The sequence below is a fragment of the Haliotis cracherodii genome, unplaced genomic scaffold (genome assembly GCF_022045235.1).
Source record: "Haliotis cracherodii isolate W230 unplaced genomic scaffold, xgHalCrac1.p SCAF_11, whole genome shotgun sequence".
Lineage (NCBI taxonomy): Eukaryota > Metazoa > Mollusca > Gastropoda > Lepetellida > Haliotidae > Haliotis > Haliotis cracherodii.
The window spans coordinates 36,657,988-36,676,610 of NW_027266266.1; the positions used below are offsets into that span (position 1 = coordinate 36,657,988).

Here is an 18,623-nt window from a genome sequence, read left to right on the forward strand (position 1 = left end):
AGCTCAGCAGCTCAGTATTAAGGGGCTGAAACAAGGACTGGTCGGCTCGGATCAGCATAATGTGTCTGTTCATGTTAAACTGTGGCATGGTATCTCAGTGGACTAACATTATAAAATTGGCACGCACACACACATCGCTATATAAGTGTAATAATCTTGAAGGCAACATTAAACTCCCTTTCCCCTCACCTAATGTATTTGGTTATAATGAGCTTAAAGTGTGGTACAATAGACGACATTGATCAGAAGATACCATGCCGCTATTATGATAGCAGTCTCTCCACAATGATGGAAGTTGTAATCAGTAGTGGAAACAGATATGATTGGACAAAAGTTTAGGGAAGTTATTTCCTTATCTGCCAGACAGAAACGTGGGGAAAATACCCTGAAAAGTCATTAAACTCAGCTCAGCACTTAATCAATGACACAAATCTTTCTCGTTTTCTAAATTCAGCTCTCGAAATGTAGCTGTGACAGGTTTCATTACTGAAGTAATTCTATACGTTGTGAAAGCACAAAACTGCCGACCCCTTTTTTAGTGTGCTAGCTTCTTCAAAACTTATCACAAATGTCTTTTTGATCTGTTTTTAGATCGGATCAATATTGTCCAGAAGTTCTTTTAGCATGAATTTCAAACAGTTTCAATGAATATTCTATGCTTTTGCCTGTTCATCTCACAGCTTTAACATGTCTTTTAAGAATATCTGTCATCGTGAGTTATTTGCTTAAAAGCTATGGTTTTTAAACAATGCCCACGCAGTATTTAATCAATATCATCAACATGATCAAGAATCTGATTCAGGGCCCTGTTCAACAAAGTGATCGTAGCGCTACGACTGTAGCAAGCCTATGTTGAAGCATGGGAGTTACGATCACCATTACCCTACCAGTGCTTTGTGGAATGGAGCCCTGAGCTCAGACATGTTGTCTTACACAAGGATTTATATACAAGTATCCAGTTGATATCTCTCACAGACGACATTTGATTTGCCCTCGTTGAAGCTACATGGAGCATTGTTAATAGCTGCTTCAGCCCACCTTAGTCCTGAAAACGTCTGCAAATCAAGTTACTGATGTTTTTGAACGAGCCTGTTAGATTACGTCTGGATGTTATGTTTGGCTTCAAATTTGAAATTGCTTATTCAATAACGATGTTGCGTCTGAAAATGGATTGACGCTGAGCCCAAGTTTTATAGCCTATCTGGTATGATCTCAGCTTTAATCATGTTACAATATATTAGATTTATTCCCAATGCAAGGACTATTAGATTTATTTCAGACAATTTGCTCATGGTGGTTATTTTGATGGAATTGAAATAGGTATACGGCTGTTCATTTCTGAAGTTTATGACAATCATCATGTCATTTATCATCCAGATCATACTCTGAAATAAAACCTGACAATCAATAAATTTCTATTTTTTACTTTTGTGTAAATATATGGAATACAGTAGAATCCAGGGCATGATGTAAGGAACTTGATTTAACTTGCACCTGGAGCATGTTGACATGAAAACCAGGTTGCACTCTGTTCCAAAATTTGATCTAAGTTGAAACATAGGCTGGTCTGCTGCCAGTCACACAAACTAATGGCGCATTGCTATAAAACATAATAGGAACATGTGCACATAATGTTCAAGTACCCAGAGTTTGAGGACGTCAAGCCTACAAGAAAGCATGACAAGTACATGTGATCAGGGATTAGTGGTGTAGTGTGGTGAATAAACTTGAGAGTGTGTTCACAGATTCATTTTGTGTGGGCAAGTGAGGGTAAGTAAGACAGAAATTAGGATTAGAAATCTTTTGACATGCACTCTGTGATAGGCACAATGGGAAATCTCCCACAGCTAACAGGCTCCAAGAGTAATCTGCCACAGCTAATGGGCTCCAGGAGAAATCTCCCACAGCTAACAGACTCCAAGAGTAATCTGCCACAGCTAATGGGCACCAGGAGAAATCTCCCACAGCTAACAGGCTCCAAGAGTAATCTGCCACAGCTAATGGGCACCAGGAGAAATCTCCCACAGCTAACAGGCTCCAAGAGTAATCTGCCACAGCTAATGGGCACCAGGAGAAATCTCCCACAGCTAACAGGCTCCAGGAGAAATCTCCCACAGCTAACAGGCTCCAGGAGTAATCTGCCACAGCTAATGGGCTCCAGGAGAAATCTGCCACAGCTAACAGGCTCCAGGAGAAATCTCCCACATCTAACAGGCTCCAGGAGTAATCTGCCACAGCTAATGGGCTCCAGGAAAAATCTCCCACAGCTAACAGGCTCCAGGAGAAATCTCCCACAGCTAACAGGCTCCAGGAGAAATCTCCCACATCTAACAGGCTCCAGGAGTAATCTCCCACAGCTAACAGGCTCCAGGAGAAATCTCCCACAGCTAACAGGCTCCAGGAGTAATCTCCCACAGCTAACAGGCTCCAGGAGAAATCTGCCATAGCTTACAGGCTCCAGGAGAAATCTGCCACAGTTAACAGGCTCCAGGAGAAATCTCCCACATCTAACAGGCTCCAGGAGTAATCTGCCACAGCTAACAGGCTTCAGGAGAAATGTCCAACAGCTAACAGGCTCCAGGAGTAATCTCCCACAGCTAACAGGCTCCAGGAGAAATCTCCCATAGCTAACAGGCTCCAGGAGTAATCTGCCATAGCTTACAGGCTCCAGGAGTAATCTGCCACATCTAACAGGCTCCAGGAGAAATCTCCCAGAGCTAACAGGCTCCAGGAGTAATCTGCCATAGCTTTCAGGCTCCAGGAGTAATCTCCCACAGCTAACAGGCTCCAGGAGAAATCTCCCACAGCTAACAGGCTCCAGGAGTAATCTGCCACATCTAACAGGCTCCAGGAGTAATCTCCCACAGCTAACAGGCTCCAGGAGAAATCTCCCATAGCTAACAGGCTCCAGGAGAAATCTCTCACAGCTAACAGGCTCCAGGAGTAATCTGCCATAGCTTACAGGCTCCAGGAGTAATCTGCCACATCTAACAGGCTCCAGGAGTAATCTCCCACAGCTAACAGGCTCCAGGAGAAATCTCCCATAGCTAACAGGCTCCAGGAGAAATCTCCCACAGCTAACAGGCTCCAGGAGTAATCTGCCATAGCTTACAGGCTCCAGGAGAAATCTCCCACAGCTAACAGGCTCCAGGAGTAATCTCCCACAGCTAATGGGCTCCAGGAGAAATCTCCCACAGCTTACAACATCCCTACACATGGAGGATTGTCCTCATCTGCTTCATTGACCATGCTATCAGTTCGTGGTGTCATTCATTGAAAAGTTTAGTAGCAACATACTGACTCAAAAGAATCCGAATATATCGATATATTGATTAATAACAATAAGTTAGTAATGCTAAATCTAAACTGGTGTAACCGTAGTGTTGAAGCTCATAACAGATTAGTAACAGATGGCAATAGCTATAAAGATTGATGAAAGACCCTGTGGAAATAAATACAGTGTTAAGATATATGCACATACAAAGGAAACATTACAATTATAACTTGTAAACAAATATCAGAATTTTATACGATGTTTGCATTGGTCTCAAAAATAATGGAGCCCCTTTGGATGCGTTATTCATAAATGCTGCAGTCGCGAAGCTATCTAGGGGGATTTGGGTGCATGTAATTTTTTCAAATGTCGACCTGAAATAGTGTATTTTAAGCCATTCTGAGCACAAGTGTATGTTTTTATGGGTGGTATCACATGAATTTTGAGAGGCAAGAAATTCGAAACAAAACATTAAGTTATGTGTAAAATTTCAAAATGAAAAATGCGTAAGGGGATGCTTGTAGGTTTCTCTTTTTGTGTCCCAGTTTTTTTCAGTGCAATATTTATTTTATATGGGACACCATAAACACAAACACTAGTATGATCACACAGTTTCTATGATCAGTATTGATTAACTTGTTACCTTTAAATACCCAGGAAGATGCCTATTGAGATGATCCATTAGTCCTAATGTATACTGACAACATAGGTTATACATACTGATGGTGATCACTATGCTTGTCGTGAGAGGCGACTAACAGGATCGGGTGGTCAAGCTTGCTGACTTGGTTGATGAATATCATCATATCCCAATTACGTGGATCAATGTTCTTTATGTCGATCACTGGATTGTCTGGTCCAGACTTGATTATTTACAGACCGCCGCCATATTGCTGGAATATTGCTGAGTGCAGCTTTAAACAACAAACAACACATTTAACCATAGCACACTATTTGAACATAACATCAATATACGCACTGAAATATCCCCCACCATAGGTATAGCACGGAGCCCAATGAAGTCCTGTATAATTTGCCAGGGTGAAACACCTGCACCCTGAGACTGCCCGAAGCAAGGGGGTCAACTGACTATAAAAGTCCAGTTCCACTGTTGCTGAACTTCGCTGGATTTATGGAGTTATAATTTGGCTGGACCAATGAGGCTATCCATAGTCAAAATCACGCAACGTCTGTTCATAAACATCATGGCAACTGCCGTGCAGATTTCGGTTTCAGATTTGTAGAGCATGTGTGCCATCAACTGGGTGTAAACAGATATTTTCCAAATCTTTCATGTTTTTAATCAAGGTGCTCAAATGATTTGATGCATGGGGACGTAAGACCCATTTTATTATCCCCCGCCACGAAGTGGAAGGGGGATATAGGAATGGGTGCCGTCCGTCCGTCACATTTAGTTTCCGGAGCAGATCTTGAAAACCGTACCATATTTCTTCACCAAACTTGGCACATAGATAGATGTAGTGGTGAACTGGTGCCTTTTGATAGTTTGGGATTTAAAAAAAAAGTTATTTTATGAGTTTCCATGGCAACGACTTTGATTTAGACTAAAAATGACGGTAGTCCTCGTTTCTGGAGCAGATCTTGAAAACCGTACCAAATTTCTTCACCAAACTTGGCACATAGATAGGTCTAGTGGTGAACTGGTGCCTTTTGATAGTTTGGGATTTTTAAAAAAGTTATTTTTTAGTTTCCATGGCAACGACTTTGATTTGGACTGAAAATGGCAGTAGTCCTCGTTTCCGGAGCAGATCTTGAAAACCGTACCATGTTTCTTCACCATATTTTGCACATTGATAGGTCTAGTGGTAAACTGGTGCCTTTGGATAGTTTTGGATTTTTTTAAAAGTTATTTTTCGAGTTTCCATGGCAACGACTTTGATTTAGACTAAGAATGGCAGTAGTCCTCGTTTCCGGAGCAGATCTTGAAAAACGTACTATATTTCTTTACAAAAAGGCACAGTGAACATAGTTCTCAGGAGCTAATGCATTACACACACCCGACATGTCATATTGGTGGGGGATGTGAGTATTTCATGCTTGTTACAATATAGTTCTTGATTATCAATCATATTGTCTTGACTGGGGGCTGCCATTTTGTTTGAAGCAAATGCAAGTGATGTGAGGTGGAATCTGATTGGTCAATAGGAGAGACATAACTTGTAATTGCCACTGGTGGCGCTTCGATCGAGCCATGAAATTACAGCCTAGTTCAGCAATGGTGGAAACTGGATTTTTATTGCTGACAGCGGCAAGTCAAGACAATCAGCGATGATTCAACCTCGTTAAACTTGTTTTATGTTTATCTTACCTGTAATTGGACAAATCTTGAATGTAAAATAAAACTTAAACATTCAATGCTGCAATTGTTATCTTTCATTTTATCCAAGATGGCGGATGTTTCGAGGCGAAAACATATATAACAAACAACTTATATGACAAATTGATTTCTCCTGTCCCTTATCATGCTTATAGTTGGTTATATCACTGATCTACTGTACATTCTTGCCTACGTGCAGAACTGTAATTAGTTTAACGGTATATAGCTATAACATATGTAGACATTATATTTACTTACATGTACACGATAAGTAACATATGCATATGTGAATACTTTTTTAAATTAGCTAAAATAAAGTTACTTACATTCATAAAGTATTTAAGCAAACCCCGTTATACTACATTTACTTGAATAAGATAGTTGCACAAGAACTCAATGACAGCGTGTATAACATAATATATTCGTATAGAAAGAAATCACACTATATCACACTATATCACAGTTCTATACACATATATTATGCTATACACGCTATCATCGAGTTCCTGTGGATAGCTGATGTAATTTTTATTTACCACACATAACGATATACATACATTTTAAAAGAAGCAAAGAAATACACATGCACCTGATTAAACCCTTATATAATACTACAACACTAAATAAGAACACACAAATATACAGTTGCCACATAAACTAACTGAGAAGTGGAAATATGATAACATTGACTTGCCCAAGAGAGACTCCAGTGGAAGTGTGAAGGAACTGACCGCCACATGAGGCACCCTGTCACTGAATGTAAGGGACTGGGGCAAGACAATAGAAACCCAGAGAAAACAATAGAGCAAGCAAGCCCAATGGTGACTGTGCTATTGTTGTAGTGAAGCAGGTTAAATTGAGTGCTTGAGCAAGGACTATGACTTGGGAATTGAAATAGAAGCTGAAATTAAAGTACACTTGATGATATACCGTATTCAACGTAATAAGCGCCCAGGGCGCTCTCAAAATTACAAATAGGGGGCTCTTATTAGAATATTATTTTGGTGCAATGAACAGAGTTGAAAGACAATTTTTGTGGTTTATGCTGACAGCCTGAAATGTTTATATACGACAGATATATTTTTCCAGAATTGCCAATAATTGAGGGTGCTTATTACACACGAGTGCATATTATACGCGAATAATTAAGTCTTGTGTACATTGTTCAAACGGAAGGGGTGCTAATTTGGATTGTTCACTAGCCAATATATTAGCAAATATCGCCGTGGGTGCTTATTAGAGCGGGGCACTTATTACGTCGAATATGGTATGTAATCACATACTACTACAGTAGTATAGGTAATGATGGTTCTGGACCACTTCCACTGGAGCCGGATTTATATACCTATACCACCACTACAGGGGGAATTTTTTATGCCAAAATGATTATGCGATTCAACGATAGTCATAAGATTCAGCTAAATTGACTCAAGCTCACCACCACCTGGAGCCAATGATATAAATTTTTATAGGTAATGATGGTTCTGGCTCACTTCCTCTAGAGCCAGATTTGTATTAAACGAAACATCAATATTAATTAATAATGAATAAAATTTACTATAGCCCACGAGGATATTGGAAAGGTATAGGAGCAATAAAAAAATTAGCCACCGCGGCTAAGGTATCTAAAGATGTGGCCAAGGATTGGTTAAAGAAACAAGCGTTGTGGCAAATATATTTACCGCCACCGCGTTATATACCGAGGAAGAAGTTTGATATTTTTACAACGAATGAAGTTCATCAGGCAGACCTGTTGTTTCTTCCGCACGATAAGGTAAAACGCAAAACGTATAAATACGCTTTAACAGTAGTGGATGTGGCTAGTCGATACAAAGAGGCAGAGCCATTAACCTCGAAAGATTCAACAGAAGTAGCTAATGCACTGAGTCGCATATATAAACGCGGACCACTAAAATGGCCTAAGCTATTTCAAGTAGATCCCGGTCGCGAGTTTATGGGATCGATAACTAAACTGTTAACAAAGCACGATGTCAAAATCGTCCGTGGTGAAAGAGAGGCCCACCGCAGTCAAGCTATCGTTGAAAGATTTAACAGGACATTAGCGGAACGTTTGTTTGGCTATTAGTATGGGATCGAAATGAAATCCGAAAGATTGAGATCAACCGAATGGGTGACACGATTATCAGCCGTTGTATCAGCGCTGAATAATGAAGTAACGAGATTAATAGGGAAGAAACCATCCGATGCGATTAAAATGAAATCCGTGACTTCCGAATCTTCAGCACCGAGGAGAGGCAAAGAACAAAAACTTCCGGATAGAGTAAGGGTAAGATATTTATACCAGCCCGGTGAACTCGAAGGAGGCCTACGTCGCGCAACCGATCCCATATGGTCCCTTAAGACATATAACATTAGTAGATTGGTTACGAAAGAAGGAGAGCCTACTCTTTATTATCTTCAAGATGGACCGGGTAGGGCATTTGTACGAGAAGAGTTGTTCATAGTTCCCGAAGGTAGGGTATTACTACCACAACCATAAGCATAGGTAGTTACACCATCATTATCAATCCATCTCTTTGTATCTAAGGGAGATAATGATGTCTTGTTCATTCTTAATCCATATATCCTACTACTCATGGAAGATCCATTAAATTATTAAGATTGAATTTTCTGCCTTCTTTTTTGTCCACCTATAACCATGGTAATATTAATAAATGTAAACATTTCTGTGGAAGTTAATTATAAATGATTTAGTACCGGTATTCATGAATTTGTATCAATTTCATGATGTATCAGTCCCCGTTTGGATGCAGTCTCATTACTTTTGGCAATTCGCTGTGCAGAGTTACGTCCCTTGGGCATGCCAGAAACCTATAATTGTTGGTTGCCCCGATTATGTTTTTAGGTTTGTCAGCACCATACCCGTGCTCGTGGGTTTCACCGAAGGGGTAAACGTCTGAGACCTGCATCACTTCAGGCTTTCCTCCCACATTGAGCTAACACGCCGTGATATGACTGGAATAATGTTAAAAGCAACTTTAAACCCATCTCACTCTCTCACTCATTACTTGTGTCGTACTGCTTCCTGCATACATTTCAAGACACGCCCTGAGTTAATAGATGTTATATCTGATTGTTGAGACAGGGTTGGATCATGTAAAACATTACAAACAGCTAGTCCAGATCTGATCAATAACACATTTCCTTCCCTCCTCAGTAGACAGATGTGCAGACAGGGCTGTACCTACTGATTACATCGGGCATGCGACATCCACCACTGACACATGTACACAACTTAAATAGCTTTTGTCATGTTTATGGGCATGGTGTTAACTTTCTTGTAAAACTGTTGAGTATTTCTGTTATGAGAGTCTGAGTGATGTCTTAATGTGGGTAATCGTATCCTGACAACATGGACTGCTGCTCATATCCTCAACCACTGGTTCACTTACCTCATGTTGCAGGTGGCTGCTCATGTCATCGACCACTGGTTCACTTGGCTCATGTTGCAGGTGGCTGCTCTTGTTGTCGACCACTGGTTCACTTGGATCATGTTGCGGGTGGCAGCGTCAAACACGGCTGCTCTTGTTATCGACCACTGGTTCACTTGGCTCATGTTGCCGGTGGCAGCGTCAAACACGGCTGCTCTTGTTATCGACCACTGGTTCACTTGGCTCATGTTGCCGGTGGCAGCGTCAAACACGGCTGCTCTTGTTATCGACCACTGGTTCACTTGGCTCATGTTGCCGGTGGCAGCGTCAAACACGGCTGCTCATGTCATCGACCACTGGTTCACTTGGCTCATGTTGCCGGTGGCAGCGTCAAACACGGCTGCTCATGTCATCGACCACTGGTTCACTTGGCTCATGTTGCCGGTGGCAGCATCAAACAACAGTATCCCCTCTCATTTCTAAACCAATGAATTAAACCTCAATCAGTTCTGTTTGCATCTGTCGATGTGATGCCCGGGTGTGTGACAGATCACATAAGCTTATAACAGCAGTTCATGTCTTAGTTGTAATAAGCCAGATGTAGAACTTTTAGCATTATTCACTGTAGATTTATGTATATGTGGTGCCTGTCTTCATTCAGTATATAAAGATTTGCAGAGATGAAAAGGTACACAAGCTGAAAAGGCTACGTTTGGTAATTACACACAGCGTCCATATACTAGAGTAGAACACAGATATAACGAACACGGATAGAGCAAACAAACGGATACAACAAAGTGTGAAACAATCCCCGATTTATCCTCTTCATATTATCATATGAAATTTACATACATAACGAACTGGTTCGCTGTAAATCTGATATCTGATCACGACAAGCCCATCTACCACAAATTAGTGACGTATGTTGCGAAATGTGGAAATCTCACTTAGTGTCAAGCGTCATTGACAATTGGCTGTATGTAATCAGAGGCCAATCAACACAATGGTGGCGAAACAACACAGTCACTGGTGATGATTCAACCTTGTTAAAACTTACATTACGTTACCCTTACGTGTCCATGTAATAGGAGTTTTCTTGTTTGTAAAACAAACAAATTTAATTCAATAATGTTTACATTAATTTTGGTGAAATCGTGTGTGAAATGATCGGTAGATCTCACACGTCACCGTTATTTGCAGCAACCACGGTCAGTTTACTGCTATTGACGTCTTGAAACGAGCTTTAGTTGCAAGAGAATGAATACATATATCACTAATGCCATACTTTGACTTATTAAAATTCATATTTGAGGCAGCTTGACTACTTAATGTCAATATGACGTTTTCGCAAATCGAAATACATGTTGCGCAGGAAGTAGCTATGGTGACTGGTCAAATTGTTCCATATGTAAAAATATCAGGCAATAGCAATCACATGTACTTATGTGCTACGCTTAAAGTTCTCATAATTTTAAATAAATATAGTGAAAGCTGTAACTAAAATAACACAATATTGGAATATATTATTCTGATAAAATAATAATTTCAGATACAATTTCTTCCGACCTTTGCATCAAAATGTTTTGAAGTTGTATCATTGGGTACTTTGTAACTGAATCACTGGTAGATTGGGAGGAAATGTGTATAAACATGTATGGTATTGTGTTTTGTTTGCCAAGATGCCGGGTGTTTCCGAGCGAAAACGTATATAACGAACAACGTATATAACAAACTGATTTCTCCAGTCCCTTGTAGTTCATTATATCCATATTCTACTGTACTTAGTTTTCTTTTATATATTCATTTATGCCCAAAAACACATGGGTTATGGTGATTTATTGTGCATGATTTACGTCAACACGCAGCTTACCTAGGAATTATGCTTTCAGGCTACTAGAGATGTCTCTGTTTTATGTCTTGTTTGTGTTGTTTGTACAAATGGGACAGAAATACGACCAATGGTAGTCTCTGACTCGGCTTGTCTGTCTGTGTGGTGCTTGACAATATCATCTGTATCTGGTTCCAGGCTGGGCACAGGCTGGTCGGTACACACAAACCGTATGGCTCAGTTCCACAAGAACGACCAGCTGAACCTGGACGAGCAGGAGCAGATCATGCGTGTCATCAACCGAGCAGATTATCTCGAACAAATCGAACAGGAGAGGATTGGGTAAGGCAAAAATGACCACATCAGATAGGAAGCAAAATATGGATCTCGGTGGTAACAATATAAACTTAATAACAAGAAAAAACTTGAAATTATGAGAGAAAAAACTCTTAAGTAATGAGAAAATAATTGAAATTACAAAAATATGATCAAATTTAAGAGAGAAAAACTCAAAATTTCCAGAAAACAAACAAATAATTGAAATAACAAGAAATATTTATTTTAAAAAAATCTGTGTGCTACCAAAGTGGCACCATTAGGCTTTTGTAGATATTCCCAGTTTTCAACTTCTAGTCCTAAGTGTGTGTCAAGTAAAATTCTGTTCAGTCTAGTAGGCTCAGCTAATCATGAACCATATAAGAAGGATAGACACTGCCACTAGTCAATTAGTCTGAAAATAGTATAAATCTACAGGTTATTTACAATCAGGTTATTTTACATAAAATATCCAAAAGTAAAAAATGTGCTCTGAACTAGAAGATTGTGATGGTCCTAGTTCATGACAAAATGTGATTATGTGTTGACAGTCGTCTGGTGGACAAACTGGATAACATGAGGAAGAACTGTATCGGTAATGGAACAACCCAATGTGTTCTGTGTGGGGATGAGTTCGGACTTCTTGGAGCCTCGCCCACCTTCTGTGATTCATGTAAAAAGGTACAGCCGTAACCATAGTAACTTCCTTCACAGAAGGGTCATGGTCACGTCGTAGTCTATTGCTGCTTCATGATTGTGGAAAAGTGAATTAATGTTTAGAATATCAAAAAAATAATAAAATAATGCATGAAGTTTTTTATACAACACTCTTAGGATATGTGATCATGCTTTTGATACATGTTTCATGATTGATTCGACCATCTCCATGGTCTCATGGTAGAGTGTCTGCTTGGAGGGCGGAAGGTCCTGTGTGCGATCCCCAGCCATGTCATATTAAAAATGTACTTGTCACCATGCTTGGCGCTCGGCATTAAGGGGCTAAACCAAGGACTGGTTGGCTCAAAAGTCAGTATACTGTGTCTGAGTGGGGTATCCATGTTAAACTGCAGCATGGTGACATATATCTCAGTGGGCTAGCACTATATAATTGGCATTAGTCCGGACTAGTACAAAAATGCACAAAGAGAGAGAGAGAGGTGCTATCAATCACTGGTTACTCGCAGCCCGAAACCTTGTTGACGGGTGTAGGACAACTTACCTTGTTGATTGGTGTAGGACAACATTCCTTGTTGACTGGTGTAGGACAACACTCCTTGTTGACTGGTGTAGGACAAGACTCCTTGTTGACTGGTGTAGGACAAGGCTCCTTGTTGACTGGTGTAGGACAACTTACCTTGTTGACTGGTGTAGGACAAGACTCCTTGTTGACTGGTGTAGGACAACACTCCTTGTTGACTGGTGTAGGACAAGACTCCTTGTTGACTGGTGTAGGACAACTTACCTTGTTGACTGGTGTAGGACAACACACCTTGTTGACTGGTGTAGGACAACACTCCTTGTTGACTGGTGTAGGACAACACTCCTTGTTGACTGGTGTAGGACAACACTCCTTGTTGACTGGTGTAGGACAACACACCTTGTTGACTGGTGTAGGACAACACACCTTGTTGACTGGTGTAGGACAACACTTCTTGTTGACTGGTGTAGGACAACACTCCTTGTTGACTGGTGTAGGACAACACTTCTTGTTGACTGGTGTAGGACAAGACTCCTTGTTGACTGGTGTAGGACAACACTCCTTGTTGACTGGTGTAGGACAACACACCTTGTTGACTGGTGTAGGACAACTTACCTTGTTGACAGGTTAAGAACAACACTCCTTGCTGACTGGTGTAGAACAACACTCCTTGTTGACTGGTGTAGGACAAGACTCCTTGTTGACTGGTGTAGGACAAGACTCCTTGTTGACTGGTGTAGGACAACTTACCTTGTTGACTGGCGTAGGACAACACTCCTTGTTGACTGGTGTAGGACAACACTCCTTGTTGACTGGTGTAGGACAAGACTCCTTGTTGACTGGTGTAGGACAAGACTCCTTGTTGACTGGTTTTGGGCAACACTCCTTGTTGACTGGTGTAGGACAAGACTCCTTGTTGACTGGTTTTGGACAACACTCCTTGTTGACTGGTGTCGGACAACTCTGACTGTTCCAGGCGGTGTGTTCCAAGTGTGGGGTGGACACCTGGAGCGGGGGCAAGCAGCAGCTGTGGATATGTAAGATCTGCAGCGAACAGCGCGAGGTAAATTTTTAAGATCAAAGAGTAATTTATTGTCCCAAATCTATATTGACTAAGTAATTAAACTTTTCGGCAGTCCTATATTCCAATCACAAATAATCAAATGCACTGTGTGATATTTGCACGGATATTTTAAGAGTTAACCCTGTTCAGATATGGACATGTATAGGTAGAAACGATCTCAACTTTATTTCTGCACAGAATAGAAATATTTTGTTTTGAAATGCATACTAAAATTGATTAAATCTGAATGATTCATTCAGCTGTCCTTGTTAAATCCTGTGGGATTTTTCCAATTTGTTTGAGAATAGGATGTAATATTTTGCATCCGGTAAAGTGCTAATAGCCCTGGTTACAGGAATCTAGGGAATGTGAAATCAGTTCTGGTCATTTCTTATTTGTAAGAGCTGTCATGTTATCATGACTACCATTACCCATGAAGATAGGAGTTAGAATAGGTCTCCCGCAGCCCATGCTTGTCTTAAGAGGCGACCTCGCTTGTCGTAAGAGGTGGTCAGTCTCGCTCACTTGTCATGTCATTATACATGTCATTGTGTAGATCAATGCTAATGATGTCATATAGCTAGAATATTGCTGAGTGTGAGTTAAACAACACACAAACAAACAAACTATAATGACTACATTTATGTTGTAATGACTTTTTTTTCTATAAAATCACGCTGGTAACATGTATCTGATAAGCTGTCCCTGCAGTTTTGTCTCACTGTGTACCGGTCTCTGTAGGTGTGGAAGCGGTCCGGTGCTTGGTTCTTCAAGGGCCTACCCAAGTATGTGATCCCCGAGAAGATCAAGTCTGAGGGGAGCAAGTACCAGCGAGGTGGGCGGACGCAGCAGCTGAGGCAGTCCACGAAGGGGCGACCAGGGACGCAGTTGCGGGACTCCTACACCTGGCATCGAGCCAGGGGCAGCTCTAGCACAGGTGGGTTTACCCTCAACACTGTATCCTAGCCATCTCACACTACAGTAGCAGCCTTAGAAACTAACTAACTAACTAACGTCCAATGGTCCTTATGATGATAACATATTACAAATTCTACTCGTCCTTATGATACCTATACCATTAGGCAGTTTGGCAAGGACTGCTGCAGTAGTTCCTCATACCACAGAAGGTCCTCCACACTGTGCCCTAGCCATCTTACACAGTAGGTCCTCCACACTGTGCCCAAGCCATCTCACACCACAGAAGGTCCTCCACACTGTGCCCTAGCCATCTCACACAGTAGGTCCTCCACATTGTGCCCTAGCCATCTCACACCACAGAAGGTCCTCAACACTGTGCCCTAGCCATCTCATACCACTGTAGGTCCTCCACACTGTGTCTTAGCCATCTTACACAGTAGGTCCTCCACACTGTGCCCTAGCCATCTCACACCACTGTAGGTCCTCCACACTGTGCCCTAGCCATCTTACACAGTAGGTCCTCCACATTGTGCCCTAGCCATCTCACACCACAGTAGGTCCTCCACACTGTGCCCCAGCCATCTCACACCACTGTAGGTCCTCCACACTGTGCCCTAGCCATCTTACACAGTAGGTCCTCCACATTGTGCCCTAGCCATCTCACACCACAGTAGGTCCTCCACACTGTGCCCCAGCCATCTCACACCACTGTAGGTCCTCCACACTGTGCCCCAGCCATCTCACACCACTGTAGGTCCTCCACATTGTGCCCTAGCCATCTCACACCACAGTAGGTCCTCCACACTGTGCCCCAGCCATCTCACACCACTGTAGGTCCTCCACACTGTGCCCCAGCCATCTCACACCACAGTAGGTCCTCCACACTGTGCCCCAGCCATCTCACACCACTGTAGGTCCTCCACACTGTGCCCCAGCCATCTCACACCACTGTAGGTCCTCCACACTGTGTCCTAGCCATCTCACACCACAGTAGGTCCTCCACACTGTGCCCTAGCCATCTTACACCACAGTAGGTCCTCCACACTGTGCCCTAGCCATCTCACACCACTGTAGGTCCTCCACACTGTGCCCCAGCCATCTCACACCACAGTAGGTCCTCCACACTGTGCCCCAGCCATCTCACACCACTGTAGGTCCTCCACACTGTGCCCTAGCCATCTTACACAGTAGGTCCTCCACATTGTGCCCTAGCCATCTCACACCACTGTAGGTCCTCCACACTGTGCCCTAGCCATCTTACACAGTAGGTCCTCCACATTGTGCCCTAGCCATCTCACACCACAGAAGGTCCTCCACACCCTGCCCTAGCCATCTCACACCACAGAAGGTCCTCCACACTCTGCCCTAGCCATCTCACACCACAGAAGGTCCTCCACACTCTGCCCTAGCCATCTCACACCACAGAAGGTCCTCCACATTGTGCCCTAGCCATCTCACACCACAGAAGGTCCTCAACACTGTGTCCTAGCCATCTCACACCACTGTAGGTCCTCAACACCCTACCCTAGCAATCTCACACCACAGAAGGTCCTCAACACTCTGCCCAAGCCATCTCACACCACAGAAGGTCCTCAACACTCTGCCCTAGCCATCTCAAACCACTGTAGGTCCTCCACACACTGCCCCAGCCATATCATACCACAGTAGGTCCTCCACACTGTGCCCTAGCCATCTCACACCACTGTAGGTCCTCCACACTCTGCCTTAGCCATCTCACACTGTAGGCCCTCCACACTCTGCCCTAGCCATCTCAAACCACAGTAGGTCCTCCACACTGTGTCCTAGCCATCTCACACCACAGTAGGTCCTCCACACTGTGCCCTAGCCATATCATACCACAGTAGGTCCTCCACACTGCACTCTGCCCTAGCCATCTCAAACCACAGTAGATCCTCCACACTGTGCCCTAGCCATATCATACCACAGTAGGTCCTCCACACTGCACTCTGCCCTAGCCATCTCATACCACTGTAGGTCCTCCACGCTCTGCCCTAGCCATATCATACCACAGTAGGTCCTCCACACTGCACTCTGCCCTAGCCATCTCAAACCACAGTAGATCCTCCACACTGTGCCCTAGCCATATCATACCACAGTAGGTCCTCCACACTGCACTCTGCCCTAGCCATCTCATACCACTGTAGGTCCTCCACGCTCTGCCCTAGCCATATCATACCACAGTAGGTCCTCCACACTGTGCCCTAGCCATATCATACCACAGTAGGTCCTCCACACTGCACTCTGCCCTAGCCATCTCAAACCACAGTAGATCCTCCACACTGTGCCCTAGCCATATCATACCACAGAAGGTCCTCAACGCTCTGTCCTAGCCATCTCACACCACAGAAGGTCCTCCACACTGTGCCCTAGCCATCTCACACAGTAGGTCCTCCACATTGTGCCCTAGCCATCTCACACCACAGAAGGTCCTCAACACTGTGCCCTAGCCATCTCATACCACTGTAGGTCCTCCACACTGTGTCCTAGCCATCTCATACCACAGAAGGTCCTCCACACTGTGTCCTAGCCATCTCATACCACAGTAGGTCCTCCAAACTGTGCCCGAGCCATCTCACACCACAAAAAATATGACTAAGACCTCACAACAGAGACTTCATGTGTAGACATTATGAAATATTTTAACTTTGACTGTAATAATTGATTTTATGAAAATGTTTTGAATTTCAGTTTGATTTTCTCACTGAAAATCCCAGTTTAATTCATAATTTCAGTGCCTGTCCTGTTATGTGTAACTTTGGATTAAAATATGATCAACAATATATTTGCTGATTCCTACTTTGATCATCAGACTGTATTGCAGCCAGCTACGGGGAGAGCAGTGACCAGGAGTCCTCTAGCAGCTCCGAGGACGAGTACAACATCGCCAAGCCAAAGTCCAAGAGAGGCGGAGAATCAGGTACCACATCTGCACAGTGTTGTGGAGAATAGTCTCGACACGCCCAGAACAAATGCTATGATTTGAATAAGACAGGTGATATTAAGAGGCTGAATATGCCCCCAGTACCCATGCTAGTGTCTCCATTAGGATTCATATACAGAGTAGGTCCCCAGGACCTGTGCTTGTCTCTATGGGTCCCAGTTGTTCATGCTGTCAACCACTGGTTTGGTTATTTTCAGGATATAGCAGTGTGGTCATAATATTGCGGACAGTCACGCAAAACCACTCAGTCTCACTTAGGGTGCAGATCCAAGTGTAATGATGTTTTGGTATTGCCAAGGGGAGTGGGGTTGCCTAGTGGTTAAAGTGTTCCCCCATTACGATGGAGGCCCGGGTTCGATTCCCTACTTGGATACAGTGTGTGGATACACCATTTCTGGTGTTCCCTGCCATGATGTTCCTGGAATATTGCTAAAAGCAGCATAAAACCATGCTCAATCAATGAGTAAGGTGGGACAGTGTAAAACAACCCCTCCAGAAGTGTTACTGTAAGCAAGGATTATATCCTACCTAAATATTATCCCGGGGGAAGTTTTACTCTAGAGTATAGTATCTATAGGATTAAACACACTGGTATGAGTTCAAATTCACAAGGGAGAATCATCCTGACACTAGAGAATTTCATCCCCCGAATAAATAATAGGGTATGATAATATTCACTCTTACATTCCATCCTAACATCTGCATTTAACTATATCATTCAAGTGGCTTGATCCATGACTGACTGTCCCCCAATGTCTCCTCCCTCCAGAGAGTGACAACATGAGCATGGGGAGTCGGGGCAGTGCTCCCCACCTGTACGGAGTACAGAGTCTGGCCGACAGCAAGAACAGCATCACCAGCAGCAACTACCATGGCGGACACTGGAGCGCGACGGAGAGTAGCCGTGGAGACGATCTCCATGACGACTCAGAAAACGATAACAATAGTAACTATGGTAATCCGTAATACAAAGGCCGCAGGGTCTATTCAAAATTTTTAGTTTTGGTATTATATTTTTTTTATTTTCCGGAATAAATGTTTTGATAAATACCAACTAATCTTTTTGATAAATGAATTATGTTTGTGTTAAAAATATGTGCTGAAATAATGTAACATGTCCATGGGTTTAAAATGACAGAGAATGGTATAGATGTCTGGTGTTGTCAGCAGTGATACATACAGACTGTGATATCTGCAAACTGTGCTACATATATACTGAGACTCGTGAAGATCCGGGGTAGAATAGGTCTTCAGGTAGAAGAGGTGACCAACGGGATCGGGTGGTCAGGCTCGCTGACTTGGTTGATGCATGTCATCAATTAGAATGGGGTGGAT

General features: G+C 42.8%; 1 protein-coding gene across 7 annotated transcripts in view; it reads left to right on the plus strand.

Moving 5' to 3' along the window:
• LOC139456451 (double C2-like domain-containing protein beta) overlaps positions 1-18,623 on the plus strand; it is an 88,383-nt gene that overhangs the window by 49,864 nt on the left and 19,896 nt on the right. For 4 of the 7 annotated variants that reach the window (XM_071238168.1, XM_071238165.1, XM_071238167.1 and 1 more), the window contains 6 exons: positions 11,031-11,174; positions 11,699-11,828; positions 13,322-13,408; positions 14,150-14,345; positions 17,157-17,264; positions 18,058-18,243. In XM_071238168.1, the coding sequence (XP_071094269.1) occupies positions 11,031-11,174; positions 11,699-11,828; positions 13,322-13,408; positions 14,150-14,345; positions 17,157-17,264; positions 18,058-18,243 (851 nt within the window). The remainder of the gene's footprint in view (positions 1-11,030; positions 11,175-11,698; positions 11,829-13,321; positions 13,409-14,149; positions 14,346-17,156; positions 17,265-18,057; positions 18,244-18,623) is intronic. The other 3 variants (XM_071238169.1, XM_071238170.1, XM_071238171.1) reach the window with 3 other exon arrangements.